The 22,961-nt window shown below is 50.6% G+C and overlaps 2 protein-coding genes and 1 pseudogene across 2 annotated transcripts in view; all 3 read left to right on the forward strand.

Moving 5' to 3' along the window:
• Nucleotides 1-1,449, forward strand: part of LOC124968983 (rho guanine nucleotide exchange factor 18-like) — a 34,698-nt gene extending 33,249 nt beyond the window's left edge. The window contains exon 12 of the mRNA XM_047531811.1: nt 1,321-1,449. Within this exon, the coding sequence (XP_047387767.1) occupies nt 1,321-1,340 (20 nt within the window). The 3' untranslated portion in view covers nt 1,341-1,449. The remainder of the gene's footprint in view (nt 1-1,320) is intronic.
• Arhgef18 (Rho/Rac guanine nucleotide exchange factor 18) overlaps nt 843-22,961 on the forward strand; it is a 51,958-nt gene continuing 29,839 nt past the window's right edge. Inside the window, exon 1 of the mRNA XM_047532147.1 lies at nt 843-957. The gene's annotated coding sequence lies outside the window, so the exon portion shown is untranslated. The remainder of the gene's footprint in view (nt 958-22,961) is intronic.
• On the forward strand, nt 15,226-16,760 carry LOC124969274 (protein archease-like; annotated as a pseudogene).

Below are 22,961 nucleotides of genomic sequence, written 5' to 3' on the forward strand. Positions count from 1 at the left end.
GGAATTCCCCTTAGATACTCACAAATACTCCAATGCCCCCCCCAACATAACTGATTCCCCCAAGACATCCCTCTACCCTGTGGGCCTCCCCTAGCATTCCATCCTCAGATGTGCTAATCACCTAGGTCTCCACTGGCCCTACAAAATGCCTCCAATTCATTGCCCCCCCATCACAGGAACTCCCCATTCCACTGACATCCCAGGCCTCTGCTGCCCCCCCAGTAACTCCCAACCCTGTTGCCTGCCTCCCCACACCCATGAGACTAGTAGGCCCTCGCTGACTCCTCAAAACGCACCCCCCACACCCCATTTATCTTCCTTCAGGATCCTCCCAAATCCAGATCCCTCTCAGGCGTGGCTAACCCCACTAATACCCCAGGCCTCCATTGCTCCCTCAAAATAAACGCCCCCAACCCCGTTGCCCCTCCCCAGGATTCCCTCCCCAGCTCCACTAATCACCCAGGACCTCCAGCCCCGCTGATCTCTCAGGATCCCTCCAACCCCGTTATCCCGGTCCCACACAGGGTCTCCCATCCCTGCTGATATCCAGGCTCCGGTTGGCCTGCCTCCTATGAATGAACGCCCCTCAAACCCGCAGACCCGCCACACAGGCTGCCCTGGCCCTGTCACCACAAGGCCCCTCCCCGTGGGGTCCCCGCGCCTTCAGCCACCGCGGAGCCGAGGGCACCCCAGCCCAGTCGCTCAGCGCTGAGCCTAAGACAAAGTCCCAGGTGTCGGGTACCGACCCGCCAAGGCCACGCCCCTTGTGGCCACGCCTCCTTCCGGGCCACGCCTCCGGGTGGGTCGCGCATGCGCCGCTCGCGCCGCGCTGGCTCCCGCTTCCGGCTCGGAGCTGCGGGCTTCTGTGGTTCGCGGAGGCCGGGCGGAGGCGGTGGCGGCTGCGGCGAGAGTTGTGGAGGAGCGGGCGGAGAACGGCCTGCGGGGAACCGGGTCGAGGTGAGAGCGGCGGAACAGTCCCGAGGGAGACCGGGCTCGCGGGGGAGGCCTCGGTCCCACTGCGGACGGCCTGGGGGGCGGGACCCCCAGAGCTACCTCAGGCCTCCAGCCCGGCCCGGTAGAATCTATGGGGCAGGTGGACGGGTGTCCGGTTGAGGCTGCCCGTTCAATGCATGGGGACTCTGCGTGGCGAGTGCAGTTGCGAGGTGCAGACGTTGTCCAGCCAGTCCTAGGGCGCTGCAGCCTCTCCGAGAGAGGAAAGGTCGCTCGCCTGCAGTCTCTGCTCCTGGTTCAGGGGTGCCTGGGGGCAGGACCAGAGATGGAGTGATACCCACGACGGTAACCAGCGCCCTACTGCTTTAGGCTTCCCAGAGGAATCCTGAGACCCTGGAGCAGATGTCCCCCCAGCCAGCGAGCGTTTGGGTGCAACGGAGCTGGTGTGCTTGGGTTCTTCCCTAACGCTTCTTTCCAGGTTCTTGGCTAAAAACTCAGCGGGTGCAATGCAACTGCCCACGGGAATGAGAAGCCATTCCTTGAGTGTTTTGTTGTAGCTGTTTTCTCTTTACCTTTTTTACCTGTTGGTCTGTTGAGATGGCTAGCAGAGAGAGTAAAAAGTTTCTCAAAGTTTTAACACGGAAGTAAGGCCAAAAGCAAAGCTTTTCCCTCTTTGCCTTGTTCTCAGAGAAGTGGAACTCCAGACTGTAGCTTTGAGGGGTCCCTTCTTTTCTCCTTAACCACAATTCCCGAATGTGTGTACAGTCCTGTAGGCGAGAATGATTTGGGGATGGTTTTTGCAGGTATCCTGGTGAATGATTAATCCTGAAACTAGGAGGAAGTGTCAAGAGGATAGGTTTGAGTGTCACATCAGACCTGAGTTCTGGTCTCAGTTCCACCACCTCTTGGTCATGTAACTTCATCAAGACTGTCTCTTCCATTTTAAAAATGGCAAAAAGGGCGAGTTGGGGATTCAGTTGGACAATTATGTGTAAGGTGCACCGGCAGAGTGCCTGGCATGGTGCATGCCCAATATAATGTTATATAACCTCTGCTAGGTACCCAATGCCAGACCTGTATTTTTAGGTTAACATTCCAAGTAATAAAGGGTCCAGAAAATTTGAGCATCTTTGGTGTCTTGAACTGGGTCACGGTTTACACTTATCAATATTTTGCTATTTCTGTGGGTCATTGAACCCTTCTGAGGAAATACAAAAATGAAGACATTTGTTCTAGCGTGAATAAGAGCAAACAGCCAGAAGGCATAATTAATTTTATTCTTGTAAAGGCAATTTGTTTTGGTTTTGTATGGCTTATTTCTTTTTTAAATTGCATAGGATAGAGAAATGAAAAAGATGCTGTAATTCTCTCTCTCTCCTTTCTTTTCTTTCTTTCTTTCTTTATTGATAAATTGACTTGGGAATGCCCCCACTTTGCAAACGGAAGAGGTACATATGTTGTTTCTCATGAATAGCTGTGGTATAATTTTCATTCTTGTCACAGAGTAGCAATTAAGGCCCCAGCCACTGCACTTGTTGTCACCAGCCCCAGGGACTCAGGCTGTGGTAACCAGCTGTGCCTCCCTGGGTGTTTACCTACCACATGTTTAACATAGTTCTGATCTTGTGTCAAGGTCTCCTTGGTTCTCATATGCTGGGTCATATTTCCATTTCTTTAAACTCCATCTGTGACTTTTGAAACCTTTTCACTTCCAGCTATCTTAAATAATTTGAAGCCCAAAGACCTCTGATAAGTCCAGCCAATCATTGTCTCTTTGTCACTTGTTAAGTAAACTTCACTTTCCCCCTGAAAGTGATCAAGAGCTGCTGTTTTTGAAAACCCTCTCTCCGGGTTGCAAAACAGTTCCAGTCTGTGGCTCTGGAGCTGCCCATAGGAATTTGTTTGGAGGAGGAAGGCAGCTCATAGGGAGGTGGGGGTGGGAGGAAGGAAACTGGTTAAAATAATGTCCTCCTGGGGGTCTCAGCTGCAGCTACGCTTCATTTTTGTGTTCAAATCAAGTTGTGTATACTAAATTCAGCTTGCTTGCTTGTTTTTTAGATGTACAGGTAGATTCATAGTTTCAACCAAGCATAAAGTTGTAGTTGGTTATGTTCAAAGTAGCAAATATACTGATTTGTGATCAAGCCTTGAAAAAATATTCTAAAGGTTCACCAACAGTATACCCTTAACACATTGTAAATAGTTACATTTTGAATTATTTCACTTTTTTAATATAACAGCTTCATTAAGATATAGTTCATGTACCATAAAATTCATTTTTTAAAAATGTACCACTGGAGATTTTTTAGTGTATGTAACAACTGTCATCAATATATAATTCCAGCACATTTTATCAGTTCATTAATCTTATGAGTGGGATTCAGGAGGAGAGAAATTCAAAGAGCGTGGCAGTTGGAGCAAGCAGCCCCTCCATTGGAACATGGGATCGAGGAAGGAGAGGACCACATCAAATTCTTGGCAGGCGTCCAGCATAATCCTGCATACAAGGACATCCCAGTTACGCAATGTTTATGGATAACTCTAATTTGCTGAGGTTTGTTTATACAGTAAAATTGAATCTAGAAAGAATAATAAATCATAAAGTCATACAAGGTAGGGGGTTCATGTACTCAGTAATCCCTTTACCAGGGTGAAACGGAAAGTGAGTGACCACATATAATGTAGAGCAAGAATCTGAGCATCCGTTTACGACAACGGAAGCAGTAAGGGAACAGCTCTGTGGTGTTCACACCACCAGGCTAGGGTGATTAGTACTGGGCTCCTGTGACCTTCGTGGTATCCACTTGGGGAGTCTTAACTGAAGAACTCTAAGAGAGATGGGAAGATAGGAAAATTGAGTCCTCTTATAATGCTGGTGGGAATACAGAATGGTGCAGTTGCTTTGGAAAACTGTCTGCAGATCTCCAAAAGCTTGAACACAGAATGAACATACAATCCAGCAATTCCAGTTTAGGAATATGCTTGAGAAGAAGGAACCCATAGGGCAACCAAATCCCTGACTGATAGCCCTTGGCTTAACCATGGAGTTAAATCCTGATGAACCCATTGTTAAATTGAAGATATTTATAAGTTGAAAATTCATTAATACATCTAACATAAAGTCATTGTACAATTTCTGTTGAATGCATACTTTTGCACAGTCAAAATTGAGTAATCGAAATTGAACCATCATAAGTGGGTGATGTTCATAGCAGCATTCCTTCAAATTCTGTCCCATGTCCAAACTCATTTCCACTGTGCCAGAAACAACCCGGATATCCATCTTGCAGTGGATAAGTAATCTGTACAATGAAATATTATTGAGCAATAAAAAGGAGTGAAGGTCCAATACATGGATGAACCTTGAGAACAATATGCTCAGTGAAATCCCCAAAAGGCCAGATCGTGAGATCACTTATATGAAGCATCTGGGACAGGCAAATCCATGAAGACAGTAAGCAGATTTGTGGTTGCCAGGGTCTGAATGGGCAGAGTGGGGATAACAGCCAAGGGGTTCCAGATTTCTTTTTGGTGTAATGAAAACATTGTAAAATTGGTGGTGATGGATGCACAACTCTGTGAATATACTAAAGGGAGAGGTGGGAAGAAATCTTGGATCATAGGGGAAATGTGTTTGTACGTGGGTCAGAATTTGAAGGAATGACTTGAGACTGAGTAGCCGGAGGTTAAGGGGGTAAAGCTTAGAGAACTCCAAAGACAAAAGAAGCAACCCCATCACAAATGGCATGGTCCTTAATTATTGACCTGGACAGATTGCCTCCTCTGTCAGACTCTGTGGCCAGGCACTGGTGGTAAAGTCATGTATAGACTCAGTCCCCTACCAGGGAGGAGACGGTTATTAGGTGTGTGCACACTGTCCAGCCTGGCAGGGGTGTGGAGAGGGTTCTGTGGGCGAAGCCCCCGCACAGGCAGGAAAGTTCTCTCAAGCCACAGTGGTGGACTGAGCCTCAGCAGCTGCTGGCAGATGAGGAACATGCGTACAACAGCTGGAAGTCAGGAACCAGCAATGTGCCATTAATCTAGTAGCACCAAAACTGTTGTTTTCTGGTCTAGACTGGCACGCTGTTGTAGAGGAGTCTGTGGTTGTTTCTGTCGGGAGTAGAGGATGACTCAGGAAGGGCAGAGGCAGGGGACAGGGAGGCCTTATTGGTAGTGACCTGGGCAGAAAGGAGGACAGTATGGAGAGAGGACAGAATTCAGGTCTATTTGAAGATAGATGTGACAGGGCTTGGGTGACAGTGTCAGGGAGAGAGGAGTGTCCTCCACTTACTCTAGGGGATGTGAGCTGGGCCAGGTAGATGCAGGACCAGAGGTTGTCTGCTGGGACAGATCTTTCCAGGTAACACCGTACCTGCAGCCTATGGGTACCACCATCCATTGGTACAATCAGCTTGTACCCTTCTCTAAAGTGTATTTTGCAGTGGGGAGGCAGAAATCTGTGCTCTGCTCCAGAGCACAGATCTCCCACCTCCACTCCATTCTAGGGTTATTGTTCTTTTTTTTTTTTTTTTCTCTGCCACTGAGCTATATCCCCAATCCCTTACCTTTGGAGACAGGGTCTTGCTAAATTGCTGAGGTTGGCCTCACACTTATGGTCCTCCTGCCTCAACCTCCCAAATTGCTGGGAGTTGCTGGGAGTACAGGCTTGTTTATAGTGCTTCGGGATGGAGGGGGCAGGGCAGAACAATGTTTAGAGTGCCCCTGCTGCCAGCTGGAGGCTGGTGGAGGAGGGAGGCAGAGAACCTGGCAGCTGAGAGATGCAGAATCCATCAGAGATGGAAACGAAGTAAACCTGACGGCAGAGCAGTGATCTGGTTAATGTTCTTATGTAACTAGAGGCGGAGACCTCCAGTGGCTTCCGAGTCCTTGCAGGTCTCAGGCTGCCCTGTCCACACCCGACAGGTGTCAGCACATTGTTCATGGAGAGTGGAATGTCTCTTTAGAGACTGCAAGGACATACCAGTCTCTTCTCTGTTCTGTTATTTATGGCTGGCCTCCGGACACATTGATCTGTGAACACAGCATGACTGGCATGGTGGGCAGAGTAATGAATGGCCCCCAAGGACATCCACAGGCTAGCCCCGAGAACTGAAAACATGTGCCCTCGCACGACAAAAGGGACTTGACGTTGTGATTAAGTTAAGGGTCTTGAGATAGGGGATCATCCTGGATTATCCAGGTGGCCCAGTTTCATCACAGGGTCCTCATAAGAGGGAGGCAGGAGGGTCAGAGTCAAAGAGAGACTGGCGGACCCTGCGCTACTGGCTATGAAGGTGGAGGAGGGGGCCACAGCAGAAGGATGCAGGCAGCCAGTAGAGATGGAGAAGGCGGGACACAACCTCCCTGGAACCTCAGGAAGGAACCAGCCCTGCCTCTGCAGGATCTTAGACTTCTGACCTCAAGCATTGCAGGATAATAAATCGGTGTTGATTTCAGCCACCGTTAGTTATTTGCTATAGCACCCTCGGGAAACTCACATTCCAAGTGTCTCATCCAAAATTGAAGGTCTTGAACTTCCAGACTTGACTTGGGAGTCCCTGCACTGGCCCTCCCCCCTAGCTTTCCTCACAGCTTGGCCGCTCCTGGCGCTCTGGGCTGTGCTGTGCTGTCCCTCCAGCAGGCCCCTGCCCTTTCCCTTCCTCTGACCTGGTCCAAAGGTGGCAGCAGGAGCTGGGGCATCCTCCTGTGGTGAGAGCCCTCCTTGACCCCACCCTCGCTTCTCACCTGGGAACCGGGAGGTAGCAGAGCTCCTCGTTTCCTAGGTCCGCGATGTGTGCGAGGCCGTGTTAGTGTGGGTGTTCGTGCATTCAGCAGGTAGCTGCTGTGTCACAGCTTCCAAAGGGGAACACAGTGTAGCTATTACACAAAATTAATCTTTAAATTAAAAATAATTTTAAAAAATAACTCAGTGACAAACGAAGTGTGGAAATGAATGGCACAGTGGTCCACTCCAAAAATTTGAGGAACAAGTATAAGTCACATCTTGTAAACATATGCCACTAAATATGCCATTAGCTCCACCTAGCTTGTATGATCAGGACGATCAAACCTTCCTTTTAGGTCTCTTCCTCTTTCAGAGTTTTCTAAAAGCTCCAATCAAGGGGGGAGGCAACCCCCCACCACACACCTGGCTTCCCTACTTGCTGGGCAGAGACCTGTCATTCACAGCCCTTTTAAAATTGTAATGTTATAATTAACATAAAATCCACCCTCTTACAATATGCGGTTCGGTGGTTTTTAGTTTATTCACAGAGCTGTACAAGCTTCACTACTAATTAATTCCAGAAATTTTTCTTCACTCCCAAAAGAAATCACATTCCTAGCTGTCATTTCCTGGTACACTGTCCTCCCAGCCCCTGGCCAGTGCCACCCTGCTCTCCATCTCTGGATTTGTCTATTCTGGGCATTTCAGATCAATGGAAGTCTTCAATCTATGTGGCCTTTTGTATCTGGCTTCTGTAGCATAACATTTTAAGACTCATCCAGGCCTGAATTTTGCTGTTTCAATCTGTAACAACATGAACATTGAAGCAGTAGTGACAGGGACGTGCCAGAGGGGAACACAGCTGCCCCAGGGCCGCATCAGTTTCACTTGGTTGCCTTTATCCTGTGTCTCTGACTGTGGTTGATTCTTCCTCGTCCTGACTCTGGGAGACACTGAGTTAACTCCTGGCTTTAAGGGCTTCTTTGCCAGGTCCTGCACTGTCCCATAAATACTTCCTGTTCATCACTGTAACACACACCTAAGATAAACCAACTCTTAGGGGAGCTTTGTTTTGGCTCACAGTTTCAGTGGGTTCAGTCCATGGTTGCTTGTCCTGTTGCTTTTGGGCCTGTGGTGGCATAGTACCTCATAGTGGAACCATGCTGCCAGGAAACAGAGAGGAAGGGGCCAGGCCCCAGCCCCTCCAGGGACATGCCCCCCCCTCCCGTGACCTAGCTGCCTCCCTCTAGGCTCCACCTCTTAAAGGCCCCACCCCTCAACATAAGGGCCTTTGGGAAACACTTAGAGCCAAACTCTTGCAGTTCTGAGGGTAGAACACTGAAATCAAGTGTCTGCAGGATTGGACCCTCTCAGAAGGCACTGGGGAAGAATTCTTCCACGGCTCTTCCAGCTTGCAAAAGATAGCCCGTGGGCAGGGGAGATAACTCAATTGGTAGAGTGCAAGGCCCTGGGTTCAATCCTCAATACTGCAAAAAAAAAAAAAAAAAAAAAAAAAGGTAGGCCGTGACCAACCTCTCCAGTATCTACCTTCCTATTCTCCTGTCTGTCCCCCCATGTCTGTGTGTCTTGCTGTGTCTCAGTCTCCCTCTCCTTTTTCTACAGAGACACCAGTCATTGGATCTAGGCCCATGCAAAACTGAAATTGCTCCTCAGGATCCCTAACCAAGACATCCCCACAGGCTCTATTCCCACTTAAGGCCACATTTTGAGGTTCTGGGTGGATATGAAAGTGAGATGGGCACTATTCAGCTGAGTACAAGAACCTTCTATTGCAAATGACTCTTAAATGAGATGAAGTTTACTAGTTATTAGTACTCACTTCTTAGGTTCTTTATAGTGCATATCAGTTTTTCAATACTTTGAAGTTAAAGTAAACGGGGCTCATGCAGGAACCAGTTAATCACAAAAAAGAAAGAAGAAAGCTCTTGGATTCTTTCTGGAAAGCTTTTGAATCTATTCTCTGAAGATAAACTTGTTATAAAGTATAAATAGGTACCTGATATTATTTATCAAATGTTCGGCCATTTGTCTATACTCTATGTAACTGTTCTCTCCCTGGGCATTCAAATGCCACTTTCAGCAAACACAAATGTTAATGTGGGTGCGGTGGCATGCATCTGAAGTCCCAGCTGCACAGGAAGATGACTAGATGACTAGGAGGATGACTTCAGCCTAAGAGTTCAAGGCCACCTTGGGCAACATAGTGAGACCCCCATCTCAGAACAAACTAAAAAGTTTTGTAGATCTAAAAAGGGAAAGAATTGTACCAGTCATCACTCCCTGCACCTTGTTTACAATCTGACCTTGAGATGCAGGATATATGAAAATAAATTCAAGCTCACACCATTGAGGTTGTAAATGGAATACTAATGAAGGTCTTTGCAAGGTTCTGGAATTAATAGTTAACACCTAGCATTCCTAAGATGATGGGGAACTTGAGATGCACAGAAACCAACCTCTGTGCCACCTGTTTGCCACTGGCATAGGCTGTTTCAGGACTCTGGAATTCACTGATGACTCCCCAGTTAATCCACTGTGGGCTTCCTCTATCGGGATCCCTTCTGCACTTCAGACATAGCAGGAGTTCCCCTGCGGCCGAAGCCACCTGCAGGGCTGTGAAGAAGAGGCTCTTCCTTCCAGGACAAGCCAGTTTGGTTGTAGACTTGGGGATCAGCCAACTTTTACTGCAGAGACCCAGGTAGTAAATATTTTAGGCCTTGCAGACCAGGCGGCTAATCAACCCATGCAACAGGCTCATGCGTTTGAGCTTGTTTCTAGGGCCATGGCTGTGTGGCTTTGTAAGTGTGATAAGGCCACAGGTTAGGGACTGGAGGTCCTCATCCGCCTCAGGTCTGTCTGTCCTTACAGGGACCCTCTTTACCCTGTGGTGCATTTTGTATGACAATGATGATCTTGTGTGGTATTTGTAGGTCAGGGAGGTGGGGGTCAACATGACCCACCCTGCCCCAGTTAAACAGTGAGACTTAGAGTTGTTCAAGCCCCTGCTTTGGAAGATGGCCTCAGCCGGCCTTGGGCAGGTTCAGACTGGAAACATTGGAGAGTCTTCCAAGTTCCCTACCCATCCCATTCCAGTTATCTTCTTCCAGAAATTCAGTGCCCTTGGATCATTTCTGAACTCATTGAAGCAAAACGGTTTTTCTTCTGCTTTCTATGACGTGCTTTTTGCCCTGCCGCCCCCTGTGACAGAATGCTTCTTATCTGCTGAAAGAAAACCCACTGGCCTCCATCAAGTGTTTGATTTCCTGTGTCCTCTTTATGGCCACCTCTGCTAACATTTGCACTTTATTTCTCACATTAAAATTGTCTTTTATTTTTTAAAAAATAAGGCCAGAAGGTTTTCCAGAATATTTCAGATGTGTAATAGCTACACCTGAATTAATCTTTTCAGAATCAATTGTTTTCATTAAAATGTTTTTTTGCCATGTCATTTTGATTTCTGCACAGCCAGTTATTTTGACATAATTGTTTAAAAGATGCCCAAAGGAAAGCCGGCTGCCCTTCCTAGGAGGGCCCAGCGGGCGGAATTGTTCTGCTGAGACCCAGCCGTTCAGTTCCAGCTTCGTTGCAGGTCAAGAGAAATACTGTCCACAGGCATCCGCTTTCCCAGTGGTGGAATACCTGTGAGTGACATCGAAGGTCCTCCGTCCTGATTCTAGAAAATTGTGTGAAACATGAGCCAAAGGAAGTGAATAAGCTCCAGGACAAGCCTGGGCAGTTCAGGGCCACCTCCACCCCATTCTTGGCCTTTTGTACTTTTTTTTTTTTTCCCAGATATGGTAAAAATGAGATCACACACCAAGCTTGTCTTTCTTCTCAGTCCCTCTCTGGCCTTGAGACGGAACTCTTGCCTCCTGATTAGATTTGCCCCTTTCCAGACTCCCTTTGCAGGGCCACTTCCTCCATGGCCGGTCTCTTCTTAGCAGTGGTTCTTACCTCTTCATCCTGGGCGAACAGTTTCAGCACTAGCTTTGCTCATCAAAGTGATTCCAGACACCAAATGGAGCCAGTCTTGGGTCCCTTCTCCACCAACAGTCCTGGGATGACCTGGGGGTTTGATGAGTGCAGGCCGAGAGGCAGACACCTTTTAGGCACATGTGGACTCAGCAGGGGTGTTTAGAACTGATCTCTTGGGAGGCCGCCTGGGTCCTGTCACCCAGGACAGCTGCAATAGAGGAGGTAGGAAGAGGTTGTGAAGTGTTGTTTAGCATTTATTTGCCTTTTATGAACGCTGTCAGGTCCCTGACATCTTAAGTTCCCAGCTCTGAGGTTCAGGTCTCCAGAATGGGTTACATCCTTTTAAAAAGCCATTTTAACCATTTTCCCATGCACGATTCAGTGGCGTTAAGCACATACACATCGTCATACAACCATCCCCACCAAATGAAACCACCCATGCTAAGTGCTAACCCCGCCCCCAGCCCTTGGTACCCACTATTCTATCTCCTGCCTCTCTGGATCCGGTGGTTCCAGGGACCTTCTGTGGGTGGACTTGTGCTGCTTGTCCCAGCATGGCTCTTGTTTCACTGAACATGGTGTCCTCAGCATTCAGCCATGTGGTGCCAGGTGTCAGCATTGCCCTTTAAGGCTGAATAATATTCTAGCAAGCATGTTGGTTGTGGGAGGTGGGTATCACACTTTACTGGTTTTTCTGCTGGTGGAGGATTAGGCTGTGTCCACTTTCTGGCTGTTGTGAATAATGCTGCCGTGAACATGGGATACAAACACCTGGCTGAGTCCCTGCTTCAGGTGACCCTGCAGAATGCAGTTTCCGAGGCAGGCTAGATTGAAGAACTCAGAAGCCAGCACAGATCCTTGTGGAGAAGTCCTTAGCCCCTCTGGCAGGTGGACATCAAGTCCAGCTGGCCAGGAAATGGAGTTGACCATGTGGAAAGGGACAGCCATCATCAGGTCCTATATATGCTCTTGGGGGCAGGAGAGGCAGGACAGATGCTGAGCTAATCATCCTGTAGCCAGACTTGGAACTAGGCAGGTGAAGTTCTCGAAGCTACTCATTAGTGCACTGGTTCCAGCAGGAGGTCACCACAGGCCCTCTGCACTGTCGGGGTGGTTTGCTTAACATGTCAGTGAAAAAGATAAGGACATAAGAAGCTTCCATATCAGAAGTAAAAATGACAAACAACCAGAGGGGCCTTTCCATCACATGGCAGAGTCAGGACCCAAAGATCTCGGTGGCTGAAGCAGTTGGCTAAAGCACATTAGAAGGTCTCAGTGTGATGCACATTTAGACTCCCGTGCCTGGGTCTAAATCCGGTTATCCAACCTGGACACAGTTGATATTGGGACCAGGTCATTATGGTGGGCTGTACTCAGCACCACAGGGTATGGGACAGCATCCCTGGCCTACTCCTCTTCTACACCAGGAGCACCCTCCTCCCTGGTGGTAACAATCAGAAATGCCCACAGAGGGGCTGGGGGTGCATCTCAGTGGTGAAGCATGGGCTTAGCATGCTGGCCACTGGTTGGGAACTACTGGCCTAAATAAGCAACTATGTAAATATGCAGTGGGGGAATGGACCTAATGACAGCTTATGAGAAAACATCTTAAGGCTTTTAGTTAATAATAAAAAAAAAAAAAAAATAGTCTGAGCCAGTGGCTGTGATGCAGTAGTCCTTCCCCTTGTTCCCCCAAATAAATGACTAATGTAATTTGACTGCTGTAGTACCTTGACCACTCTCAACAAAGCCAGACCCTCAGGACAGCTAACTCCATCTCATCCAGATTAATCCCTCCATAAAGCTGCCCGTGAGCTCTGGAATGTCACCCACTTCTGGGCTGCAGGTATCTTCCTATGCCCAGATTTCCATCTCCCAGCCGTGACTTTGAGTTCTCATGGGGGCAGGGGCTAGACCCGCACCCACAGTGGAACTGAACTTGCCACCTCTGCCTTGCCCAACCCATGGCTGCCCCAGTTTCCTCTCTTCACTGCTCCCAGCCACAGGCCCGGGTGCCCCAGCTGCCTCCTTAGCTGTTCCCAAGACCACTCGCAGCACCTTCAAATTCAGTCCCCATGCCACTGCATTTCCAGAAGCCAAGTTCAGCCACTGCTCTGCATAAACCTCTGTGGCTTCAGCTTCAAGGAGAAAGCATCAACCCCACGGGCCCCGAAGGCCCCCAATAGGACTTTCCCAAACAAGGACTCCTGTCCACTTAGTGGACCCCAGACCAGGGATCTCCTGGACATCTTCTCCCTCTCTCCAGTGAACCTTGTCCAGCAGCAGCATGTAGCAGGCCTGTGCCAGAGAGGAACAGCACAGAGCCCCCACCTCCCAGAGACCCCTCCTCAGTACACAAATACCGTACAAATTCACTTGCTGGGTAAAATGTCTCTGTAACCCCAGATCAATATTCAGGTACTTTCTTGGTCCTTCATACGTATGCACAGAGTGGGAACTGTCCCCAGGCAGGTCCCAGCTGAGGGGGTGCCCGGGGCACCTGCCTTCTGGCTTTCGCTGTCCTGCCCTCCTCGAGGTCTGGGGTGCCAGGTGGTGGGCCCTTCTGTGCTCTTCACAGGTGATTTTGATATTGAACGTGGCTCCCAAGCATAGTGCTCAGCCACTGTCTGGTGTCCCTTACAGCAAGTGGGCTGCAACACACCTCACAGAAACAATGTGTTCACCAGAAGCTTCACCTGGGCACAGGTGGCAGCACTGCTGGCCACGCGTCCAACATGGACGGATTAACGGTGAATATTAAATAAGGCTTCTTTTAGCAGAAACATGAATCAAGGTCAAGTATTGATAGGGTGACAAAAACCTGGTGAGGGGATGCTGGCAGGAGCCCACCCCACTTCCCCTGGGAGGTGGGTACAGTGCTGGCTGACTCACTCTGCACAGTGCCTCTGCAGACAGCCACCAAGAGCATGGAGAGAACTGGCTCAGAGTGCTAGGAGGAAAACTGAAACCAGGCGGGGGGGGGGGGGGGGGGCTGTGTTTCAAATAGGGCAGTCCCAGGGGCCTTGGTGACCCACAGGGTGGGACAGGCAGAAGGTGCGGTCGCCAAGCCCTGTTCTTTCTACGCCACTATTGATTCTGGGTGGCATAAAAAAATCACTGCCATGCTCTTTGAACTTTTTTGTGATTTTTATTTTGAAAGAATTTTAGGTAGTTTTTTCAGTATAGAGGACTTTAAAGAGATTGTGCAGCGCTCCTGCATGCCCTTCCCCCAGCCCTCCCGCTGTTACCTTTTTTGTTATTATTATGAAGGCCCTAGGAGGGCAGAGCCTAGGAGGGCAGAGCCTAGGAGGGCAGAGCCTAGGACTGAGGGGCAGGGCCAGGAGCCTCCTGCGCTGAGGAGGAGGCAGCACACCACCACCTCGGGGCGGAGACGTCACCTCTCTGGGGGCCCCTTCCCGTGGACACCACCGTCCCAGATGAGGGTTTCACCATCTTAACTGGTTCTGAACCATGAAGCTGTATCCCCTTGAGAAGGTGGGCAGCGCGTCACCTGAGCCAGAGAGCCTGCTCTCATGCTGTGGTGGCGTCACTGCAGGTCCCCCCGGTTCTGAGAGCACTGCTTCCTCTTGAATCAGAGTTGCAGAGTTTCAAAGAGAATGGCCTTGTCGTGAGTAAGGGCAGGTCAGGCGACAGCGGCCCCACAGCGTTTGTGCGGCTATTTACAAGGACGAAATCCAAGATATTCCTGTGAGCCCGACATTGCCCCCATGCTGCGTCCAAGTCCCTAGGATCTTTGAAAATGTCTGCAAGTGTTTTATTTATGAAAAGAAAAATAAACATAATTAAAATCTTTAAAAACAAAACAAAACAAAACCACAGGAGCCTAGCCAGCATGGTGGCACAGGCTTGTGACGAGGGGGTGTAGCTCCATGGTGTTCCGCCTGCCTCACGGGAGAGGCCCTGGGTTCTCCCAACACCTTTTCCTCATGTAAATCTTCAGCTCACCTTGTGCTGCTGAGGGAGAAGGGTGGGATTCAGCCAGAGTGAAAGGCGCGGTTTCCCAGAGCCCTTCCCAGCGGTTCCTGGGACCCTTCTTATCAGCCAGGCGTCTGTGGGTGAAGGGTTCGAATTACAGGCACCCTGCAGGACCGTGCTAGGCAGCTGGCTGGTTTTAGGCCCAAGAATGTTCCATGTGGTTCTCTTTTTTCTCCTAAGATGATACACCTATAGCAGTTTGCCTTGGTTGCTTCTTGTCTTTATTAAACAAGAATGAAGCTGTGTGTGTAAGACTTCAGTTTAGAGAAAACGCCACATTGGTATTTGTTACGGTTTCCATCTTGAATGTCCCCACAGGCCTGCGTGTTCAAGCCTTGGTCCCAGCCTGTGGAAGGCGTGGGACCTTCAAGAGGTGAGGCTGGTGAAGCTAGGTCATGGGGACATGCCCTTGAAGGGACTGTGGGACCCTGGCCCCCTCTCCCTCTCTGCTTCCCAGCCACCTTGAGGGGAGCAGGCCTCTGCCATGTGTGCCTGCTGTGACGCACTACACCAGGGCCAAGTGACCCTGGACTGAAACCTCAAGCCACACACCAACACAAACATTTCCTCCCTTTAGGTTGATCACAACTCGAAGCCATTCTGTCACGTAACAGAAAACTGACTAAAGGCAGTATTAGATGTTAATTTTTTAAATGCCTTATATATCAATGGAATAATTAAACTAATGGGTATACTTCCACTTAAAAATAAACTTTGAAATTAAGGTTAAGAATAATGAGGGAATTAGGGAGATAGCTCAGTCGGTAGAGTGCTTGCCTTGTAAGCATAGGGCCCTGGGTTTGATCCCCAGCACCCCCCAAAAAAAAAAAGAATGATGAGGGGATTAGAGCATGCAATCCTATGATCATGGCGCAGGAAGGGGAAGATGTTAGAGATTACAATCTGACTGAGGAGCAGAAGGTGATCAAGGCCAAGTATCCTCCAGTCAATCGGAAGTATGAATGTGAGTAGAAGGCTCACTTCTCTGTTCAGATGTGGGCACATGAGCATACCTGACGTCTTACCTGCAGCTTCCTTCCTCACCTTCTGCCTTGCCCCATAGGAACTTCAGGCATCAACTTATTGTGCCCTGTGTGCGCCCTATCTTGTAGTATCTTTTGTATTTGTCCTAAAGGGTTCTAAAAGGAATAGGTCACCTGGCTTGGGAGTCAGGAAACCTAGGCTTCCACACTTATAGTTTCTTGAACACCTTCCACAAGTGCCTGCTCACATTTGAGTTTTACCAGTGCGCTAATTATAAAGATTTGGATCTTATAGCAGATGTCCAGTTACATGCATGGGGAGATACTCTGGAGGAAGCATTTGAGCAGTGTGCAATGGCCATGTGTGGTTACGTGACGGATACTGGGACTGTGGGACCCCTCCAGACAATAGAAGTAGAAACCCAAGGGAGATGACTTATAATCTCTGTTTCACTTTTTGGACGAGTGGCTTTATAAGTTCAGTGCTGATGAATTCTTCATACCCCGGGAAGTAAAAGTACTTCATATTGATCCTAGAAATTTTAAATTGCGTTCAATTGGGTGGGGAGAAGAATTTTCATTGTCCAAGCACCCTCAGGGAACGGAAGTCAAAGCAATAACGTATTCAGCAGTGCAGGTCTATAATGAAGAGAAGCCAGAAGGTTTTGTGATAGTTGATATTTAAGACACCGAGAGAGAGAGAGAGAGAGAGAGAGAGAGAGAGAGAGAGAGAGAGAGAGAGACGAACTCCTATGAAGAACTTTTTTCAAAACCCTCCTTTTGAGAAGATCAGTGATTTGATTTCTGTGGTATCTTGATAAATGGGCTTTATGCATCAGGAATTTTTAACTTAAAGTGTGACTTTCAGAAATGGAAAATCAGAGCAGAGCCTTGGTCTGTGTTCCCTACACATTCAGACTTGGAAGAATCCTTCAGTGCTTGAGGGCAGTTATGTTCCCTCCTGTGCTCGTTCCCTGCTATGGCAGCAAGTGCCCCAGGTTCTTCTAATGCAGTGAGAGCCCTCCAGTTGGTCCCAGAAGGGATCACTCACATAAGTGACAGTTGGGATAGAGTCCAGTTTGGAAAAAAGAATAATATGAGAAAATAACATTTCTTTACCTAGGAAAAAAAAAAAAAGAATGATGAGGACTAGGGATGTAACTCAGTGGGTGAGGCCCTGGGATTTATCCCAGCACCACAAAAGAGAGGAGAGAGGGAGAGAGAGGAAGTGAGAGAGGGAGAGAAAGAAAGGCGAGGGGGAGAGAGAGAGGGTGAGAGAGGGAGAGAAAGAGAGGAGAGGAGAGAGGGGGAGAGAAAGAGAGGAGAGAGAGAGGAGAGAGGGGGAGAGAGAGAGGAAGTGAGAGAGGGAGAGAGAGAGGGGAGAGAAAGAGGAGAGGGAGAGAGAGGAGAGGGAGAGAGGAAGTGAGGAGAGGGAGAGAAAGAGAGGAGAGGGGGGAGAAGAGGAAAGTGGAAAGGGAGAGAAAGGAGGGAGGGGGGGAGAGGAGAGAGGAAGGAGGGAGAGGGAGAAGAGAGAGGGAGAGAGAAAGAGGAGAGGAGAGAGGAGGAGGGAGAGAGGGAGAGAAAGAGAGGAGAGAGAGGGAGAGGGGGGAGAGAGAGAGGAAGGGAGAGAGGGAGAGGGGGAGAGAGAGGAAGTGAGAGAGGGAGAAGGGGGAGAGAGAGGGAAGTGAGAGAGGGAGAGAAAGAGAGGAGAGGGGGGAGAGAGAGGAAGTGAGAAAGGGAGAGAAAGGAGAGGGAGAGAGGGAGAGTGAGGAGGGGAGGGGAGAGAGAGGGAGAGAAAGAGAGGAGGGGGGAGAGAGAGAGAGGAAGTGAGAAAGGGAGAGAAAGAGAGGCGAGGGGGAGAGAGAGGAGAGAGGGAGAGAAAGAGGAGAGGAGAGAAAGAGGAGAGGGGGGAGAGAGAGGGAGAGAGGGAGAGGGGGAGAGAGAGGGAGAGAAAGAGGAGAGGAGAGAGAGAGGGAGAGAAAGAGAGGAGAGGGGGAGAGAGAGGAAGTGAGAAAGGGAGAGAAAGAGAGGCGAGGAGGAGAGGGAGAGAAAGAGAGGAGAGGGGGAGAGAGAGGAGAGGGAGAGGGGGAGAGAGAGAAAGAGAGGCGAGGGGAGAGAGAGAGAGGAGAGGGAGAGGGAGAAAGAGGCGAGGGGGAGAGGGAGAGAGAGGGAGAGGGAGAGAGGGAGAGAAAGAGAGGAGAGGAGGAGAGAGAGGAGAGGGAGAGGGGGAGAGAGAGAGGAAGTGAGAGGGAGAGAGAAAGAGAGGAGAGGGGGAGAGAGAGAGGGAGAGAAAGAGGAGAGGAGAGAGAGAGGAGAGAGGGAGAGAGAAAGAGGAGAGGAGAGAGGGAGAGAGAGAAAGGAGAGGGAGAGAGGAGAAAGAGGGAGGAGAGGGAGAGGGGGAGAGAGAGGAAGTGAGAGAGGGAGAGAAAGAGAGGAGGGGGGAGAGAAAGAGGAAGTGAGAGAGGGAGAGAGGAGAAAGAGGGAGAGAGGGAGAGGGGGAGAGAGAGGAAGTGAGAGAGGGAGAGAAAGAGAGGAGAGGGGGAGAGAAAGAGAAGTGAGAGAGGGAGAGAAAGAGGAGAGGGGGAGAGAGAGGAGAGGGAGGAGAGAGGAGAGAGAGGGAGAGAAAGGAGAGGAGAGAGAGGGAGAGAAAGGAGAGGAGAGAGAGGAGAGGGGGAGAGAAAGAGGAGAGGAGAGAGGGGGAGAGAAAGGAGAGGAGAGAAAGAGGGAGAGAAAGAGGAGAGGAGAGAGAGAGAGGGAGAGAAAGAGGAAGTGAGAGAGGGAGAGAAAGAGAGGAGAGGGGGAGAGAGAGGGAGCGAGAGAGGAGAGAGGGAGAGAAAGGGGAGGAGAGGGGAAGAGAAAGGAGAGGAGAGAAAGAGAGAGAGGGAGAGAAAGAGGAGAAAGAGGGAGAGAGGGAGAGAGGAGAGAGAGGGAGAGGGGAGAGAGGAAGTGAGAGAGAGGAAGTAAGAGAGGGAGAGAAAGAGGAGAGAGGGGGAGAGAGGAGAGAGAGAGGGAGAGGGGGAAAGAAAGAGGAGAGGGAGAGAGAGAGAGGAGAGAGGGAGAGGGGGAAAGAGGGAGAGAGAGAGGGAGAGAAAGAGAGGAGAGGGAGAGAAAGAGGAAGTGAGAGAGGGAGAGAAAGAGGAGAGGGGGAGAGAGAGGAGAGGGAGGAGAGAGGAGAGAGAAGGAAGAGAGGGAGCAAGAGAGGAGAGAGAGGAAGAGAGAGGAGAGGAGAGAGAGGGAGAGGAGAGAGGGGGAGAGAAAGAGAGGGAGAGAGAGAAGAGAAAGAGGGAGAGGGGGAGAGAGAGAGAGGAGAGAGGGAGGAGAGGGGGAGAGAGATTTGGCCGCCGAACCCCAGCCTCTACCAGCGTCTCCCTGTCCACAGTGGGTTTTCCCCTTGCCCAGAATCTGTATCTAATGTCTGAAAACCATGCTGCACTGATTCAGGGAGGGTTGGAGCCAAGTGGAATGTGTCCAGAGGAATCAAGGCTTTACCTGAGTATTTCCAAGTCTGTTTCATACCACAAAGTGTCCCTTAGTCTTAGAGACTGGACCCAGAGGGAAGAGCTGCTTGGGCTGGTTTCCATGGAGCTGTGGCTTCTTGTGTGAACCCTTGGCACGCTATCAGATGTTTTGATTATAAGTCACGTAGCAGCATTTGAAAGGTCCTGCAGAACCCTCCAAATGGCAAAGAAAGTTAGGTCCATTCTGGGGAAGGTCAGGTGGGGCTCTTGGAGGTTAGAGGTGAGGACGCCAAGGGGCCCCTTGTTCTTTTCACCCCGATGGGCTATGGCCAGGGAAGGCCAGGACCCTGATTCCAGACACGGACGTTGCTCCGTCTGACCATCTTGTGACTCAGAACGTTACAGCCTGCCAGGAAAGCCCACACTGGTGTTTAGGGCCCAGTTTACCACAGACCATGGAGGGTCCACATGGGAGAAGTTACCACAGGAGGTCCCAACAGCCTAACTGTGCCTGTGAAATTGGGAGCAGACAGCTTTGCAGGAACACAGAATCAGGCCAGGTGAGGGCAGGAGCTGGCTCAGTGGCCCCATCTGGGGGCGAAGAAGCGCATCAGGTTGTGGGGGACAGGCATCTCATGCAGACTTGAGCTGGGAGGGTGACTAAGGCATTCATCTTTTGCCCACCTGCCATGGGCTCCTCAGCCTGGGGCACCTACCCTGCAGCCAGCCTCTTTGCCCGGGGTCCTGAGTAATCGTAAAAGGAAAAAAAAAAAAATCTGGATTCTGGAATATTCCATCCCTCAAGTAGCAAAGAGTGCTCCTCGAGGAGCAAAGGAGAAAGGCAGCAAGCCCAGTACTGGCAGCAATTCAGACATGCCTAGGAGCCATGTCAGCCCAGGGGCTTACCAGGCAGCTTCCAGAGTTGACTGCCTCTATTAGAGTCCTCGTGTTGCCGCCCCGTCTCTCTGTCCCCTTCATACCTCCATCCCTCGTCTGTAAAATGGGCACAAAAGGGCACCAGGGTTCAGATGAGAAGGAAAGGAGTCACACGTTCAGACTTGGCAGGGACCACGTGTGCATGTTGGCTGCAGCCAGTCACCTCTCCCCACTCAGCCTGGCCTGCCCGGGTCCATGCCCTAATCCCCAGGCATGTCCATGGTCACATCATGGTGTATGGCAAGAGCAAATTGAGGGTGCAGATGGGATTGAAGTTACTCCTCAGCAGACCTTGAGATGGGGGATCATCCTGGATCATCTGGGACCCAGTCATCACAGGGTCCTCATGAGAAAGAGGCAGAGACGTTGCACTGCTGGCTCTAAAAATGGGGGTGGGGGCACAAGCTGAGGGCTGCGGGGCCTCTAGAAGCTAGAGAAGGAGGGACAGGATTCTCCTGGGACCTCAGGAGGGACCAGCCCCTGCCAGTGCCTTGGTTTTAGCACAGATCGGCCCATGCCAGGCTGGGCCCTCCAGAACTGTGCGACAAGATGTAGGCGTTCGAGGCCACCTTTCTGGTCCTCTGTTGCAGCAGCTGGAGGTCTGACCTTGGCAAGTGATGGAGCCTGTGGTCCAAGGGGTTCGCAGAGGCAGCTCCACCTTCCGCAGGCCCGTATGGCAAGACAGTGTCAAAACTCAGGCCAGTGTTCAGAATTTACATAAGAATAAAAGGTTGATGAGCCAGACAGTAACTCAAAAGTTAATGCCATGCCGGTGGTAATCTTTATGTCAAGGTGACATTAACGCACCTCACAGCCTGGCTTTTGTCCTTAAGACAAAGTCAGCTTTATGGTGGGATGTGCACTGGGCCCCCGCAGGCCACCTTCGGGTACCACCTTCATCCCGTCCTCACTCTGCCTGCTGCCTTCGTGCAGGGAGGGATGCAGTGGCCTGTGTGTTCGTGCCACAAGAGGCTGGCTAAGCACCCAGGTGACCTCTGCCCTTGGGGTCAGGTATAGGGCGACTTGTGATAGCCGTTGCCAGCAGTGTGCTGGGCTGTAGTGTAACAGGCACACTGGCCCAGGCCATGTGCCAGGACTGCCCCTAAGCTGGCCAGGCAGAGGGCCTGGAGGCAGGCGCCAGAGACACTGAGGACCCCTGGTGCTGCAGGACAGTGTAGTTGGGGTGCAGGATGTAAATGTTGTCAAGAGGTAAGGCTGAGAAGGGTCCCAGACACCAGGGATGGGGAGACGAGAGTGGACATCACCAGAGAGGCCACAGCCTGGGCAAGTGACTGGGGAACAGCCCATAGCCCATTAGTAGGGAGAATGCAGGCAGGGTTCTGTAGGCAGCCCAACCTGGGCTGTTGTCCCTGACCTGAAGAACCCACAGGAGTGGCCACGGGAAGAATGAGGCAGAACGTCAAGGGCCTGCAGAGGGGAGGATGCCACCTCCCGGGAAGTGCTGTTGAGTCCAAGCTCCCCACTCCCCAGCCACCACAGTGCTCAGTGGACACCCACCAAACAGCCCAAAGAATCTGAGCAGCCGCTGGGAGTGATCCTGGCCAGATTATATTGCTACGTGGTGTACGTGGCAACAGATGCCACACTGTACAACTAATGCACCAATTTAAAAAGGTGGGGGAAATAAATTTTTAAAAAAAGGAATTACCAACCCTCAACCCACTTGCAGAGTTTCACGTGCAGCGCAGCTCATCCACAGCCTGAGGTCCGGTGCTCCCAGGAAGCTTCCAGAATCAGGTGATCTGTTGGTGGGGCCAGCAGGGCTGGGCAGAAAGACGCAGCTATGGGGTGTGAGCGTGTTCTCATGCTCCTGACATCACCCCAACCTCCACACCCCTGGGAGCTCCCTCATGGGTGTCAGCCTGGATGGCTTTGAGGGGCCTGAAGTATGAGGAAGCCCCACTCTGGCCACTTTCTACCTGTGAGCACAGATCCCAAAGAAGTGTGCAAAATACCTTCCCGTGATGTCTCTCACAGATGTGCTTATAAACAGTCACATGTCACTCAATGGCATGGGGGTGCATTCTGAGAAACGCCTCGCTAGGTGTGGACCTCATAGAGTGCACTTGCAGGAACTGAGGCATCTACAGTGTCCCAAGGTGACGTAACTTACGGGACCACTGTCTCACATGCAGTCCCCAGACTGACACTGTGTGGTGCTCAACTGCACGTGAAACGTTGGAAGCAACCCAGGTATGTGACACTTGAGGAGTGCTCTGAGTGATCAGCGCAAAGGGTTTCGAAATCTCTCCAGCAGTGGGTGTGGAATGGCGTACACCACCGTCAGCTGAAGGAAGAGGCAAACGTGTTCAGTCAGAGCCCCGTGTGCTAGGCCAGTCTGTGCAGTGGTCTGTTCTGGAGGTCACAGTGGTGACCCTCAGCAATGGGTTCCCCCTCATTGGAGGAACTAACAGAAATAAGAATGGGAAGGAACGTGCTGGACAGGAGTCTTGGTGCTCTCAGGTTCGCGAACTGCTGAGCAGTTGCTGTGTAAGCGGTCTTGACAGGCTGCAGTGATAGAGGTGTCAAAGACTTGGCACAGATAGCAGGTGGGTGGGCCCTACCTGTGCAGCAGATGGGTGAGAAAAGTAAGCCTCAGAAAAGTTAGAGCATGGTGTGTCCAGGCCTGGGTCACTTTAGGTCATGTCAGCACCAATGCAGCAACAGGAACCTAGAAGCCAAGTTGCCGGCCAGCCAGGCTCACTGGGGTTGATCTCAAGCCCAGGCCCAGTTTAGGGAGAAGGCGCGTCACCACACTGGAAGCTGCATTCTGACAAGCACCCTGGTGGATTTGGATGCAGGTGGGCTGCAAATCCCACAAGGACCGAGAGGTTGAGCAGAGTGGCCCAGGAATCCAACCATGACTCGAGGAAGGATGAGAAAATGGGCTGTTTG

This window comes from Sciurus carolinensis, chromosome 17, assembly GCF_902686445.1.
Source record: "Sciurus carolinensis chromosome 17, mSciCar1.2, whole genome shotgun sequence".
NCBI lineage: Eukaryota > Metazoa > Chordata > Mammalia > Rodentia > Sciuridae > Sciurus > Sciurus carolinensis.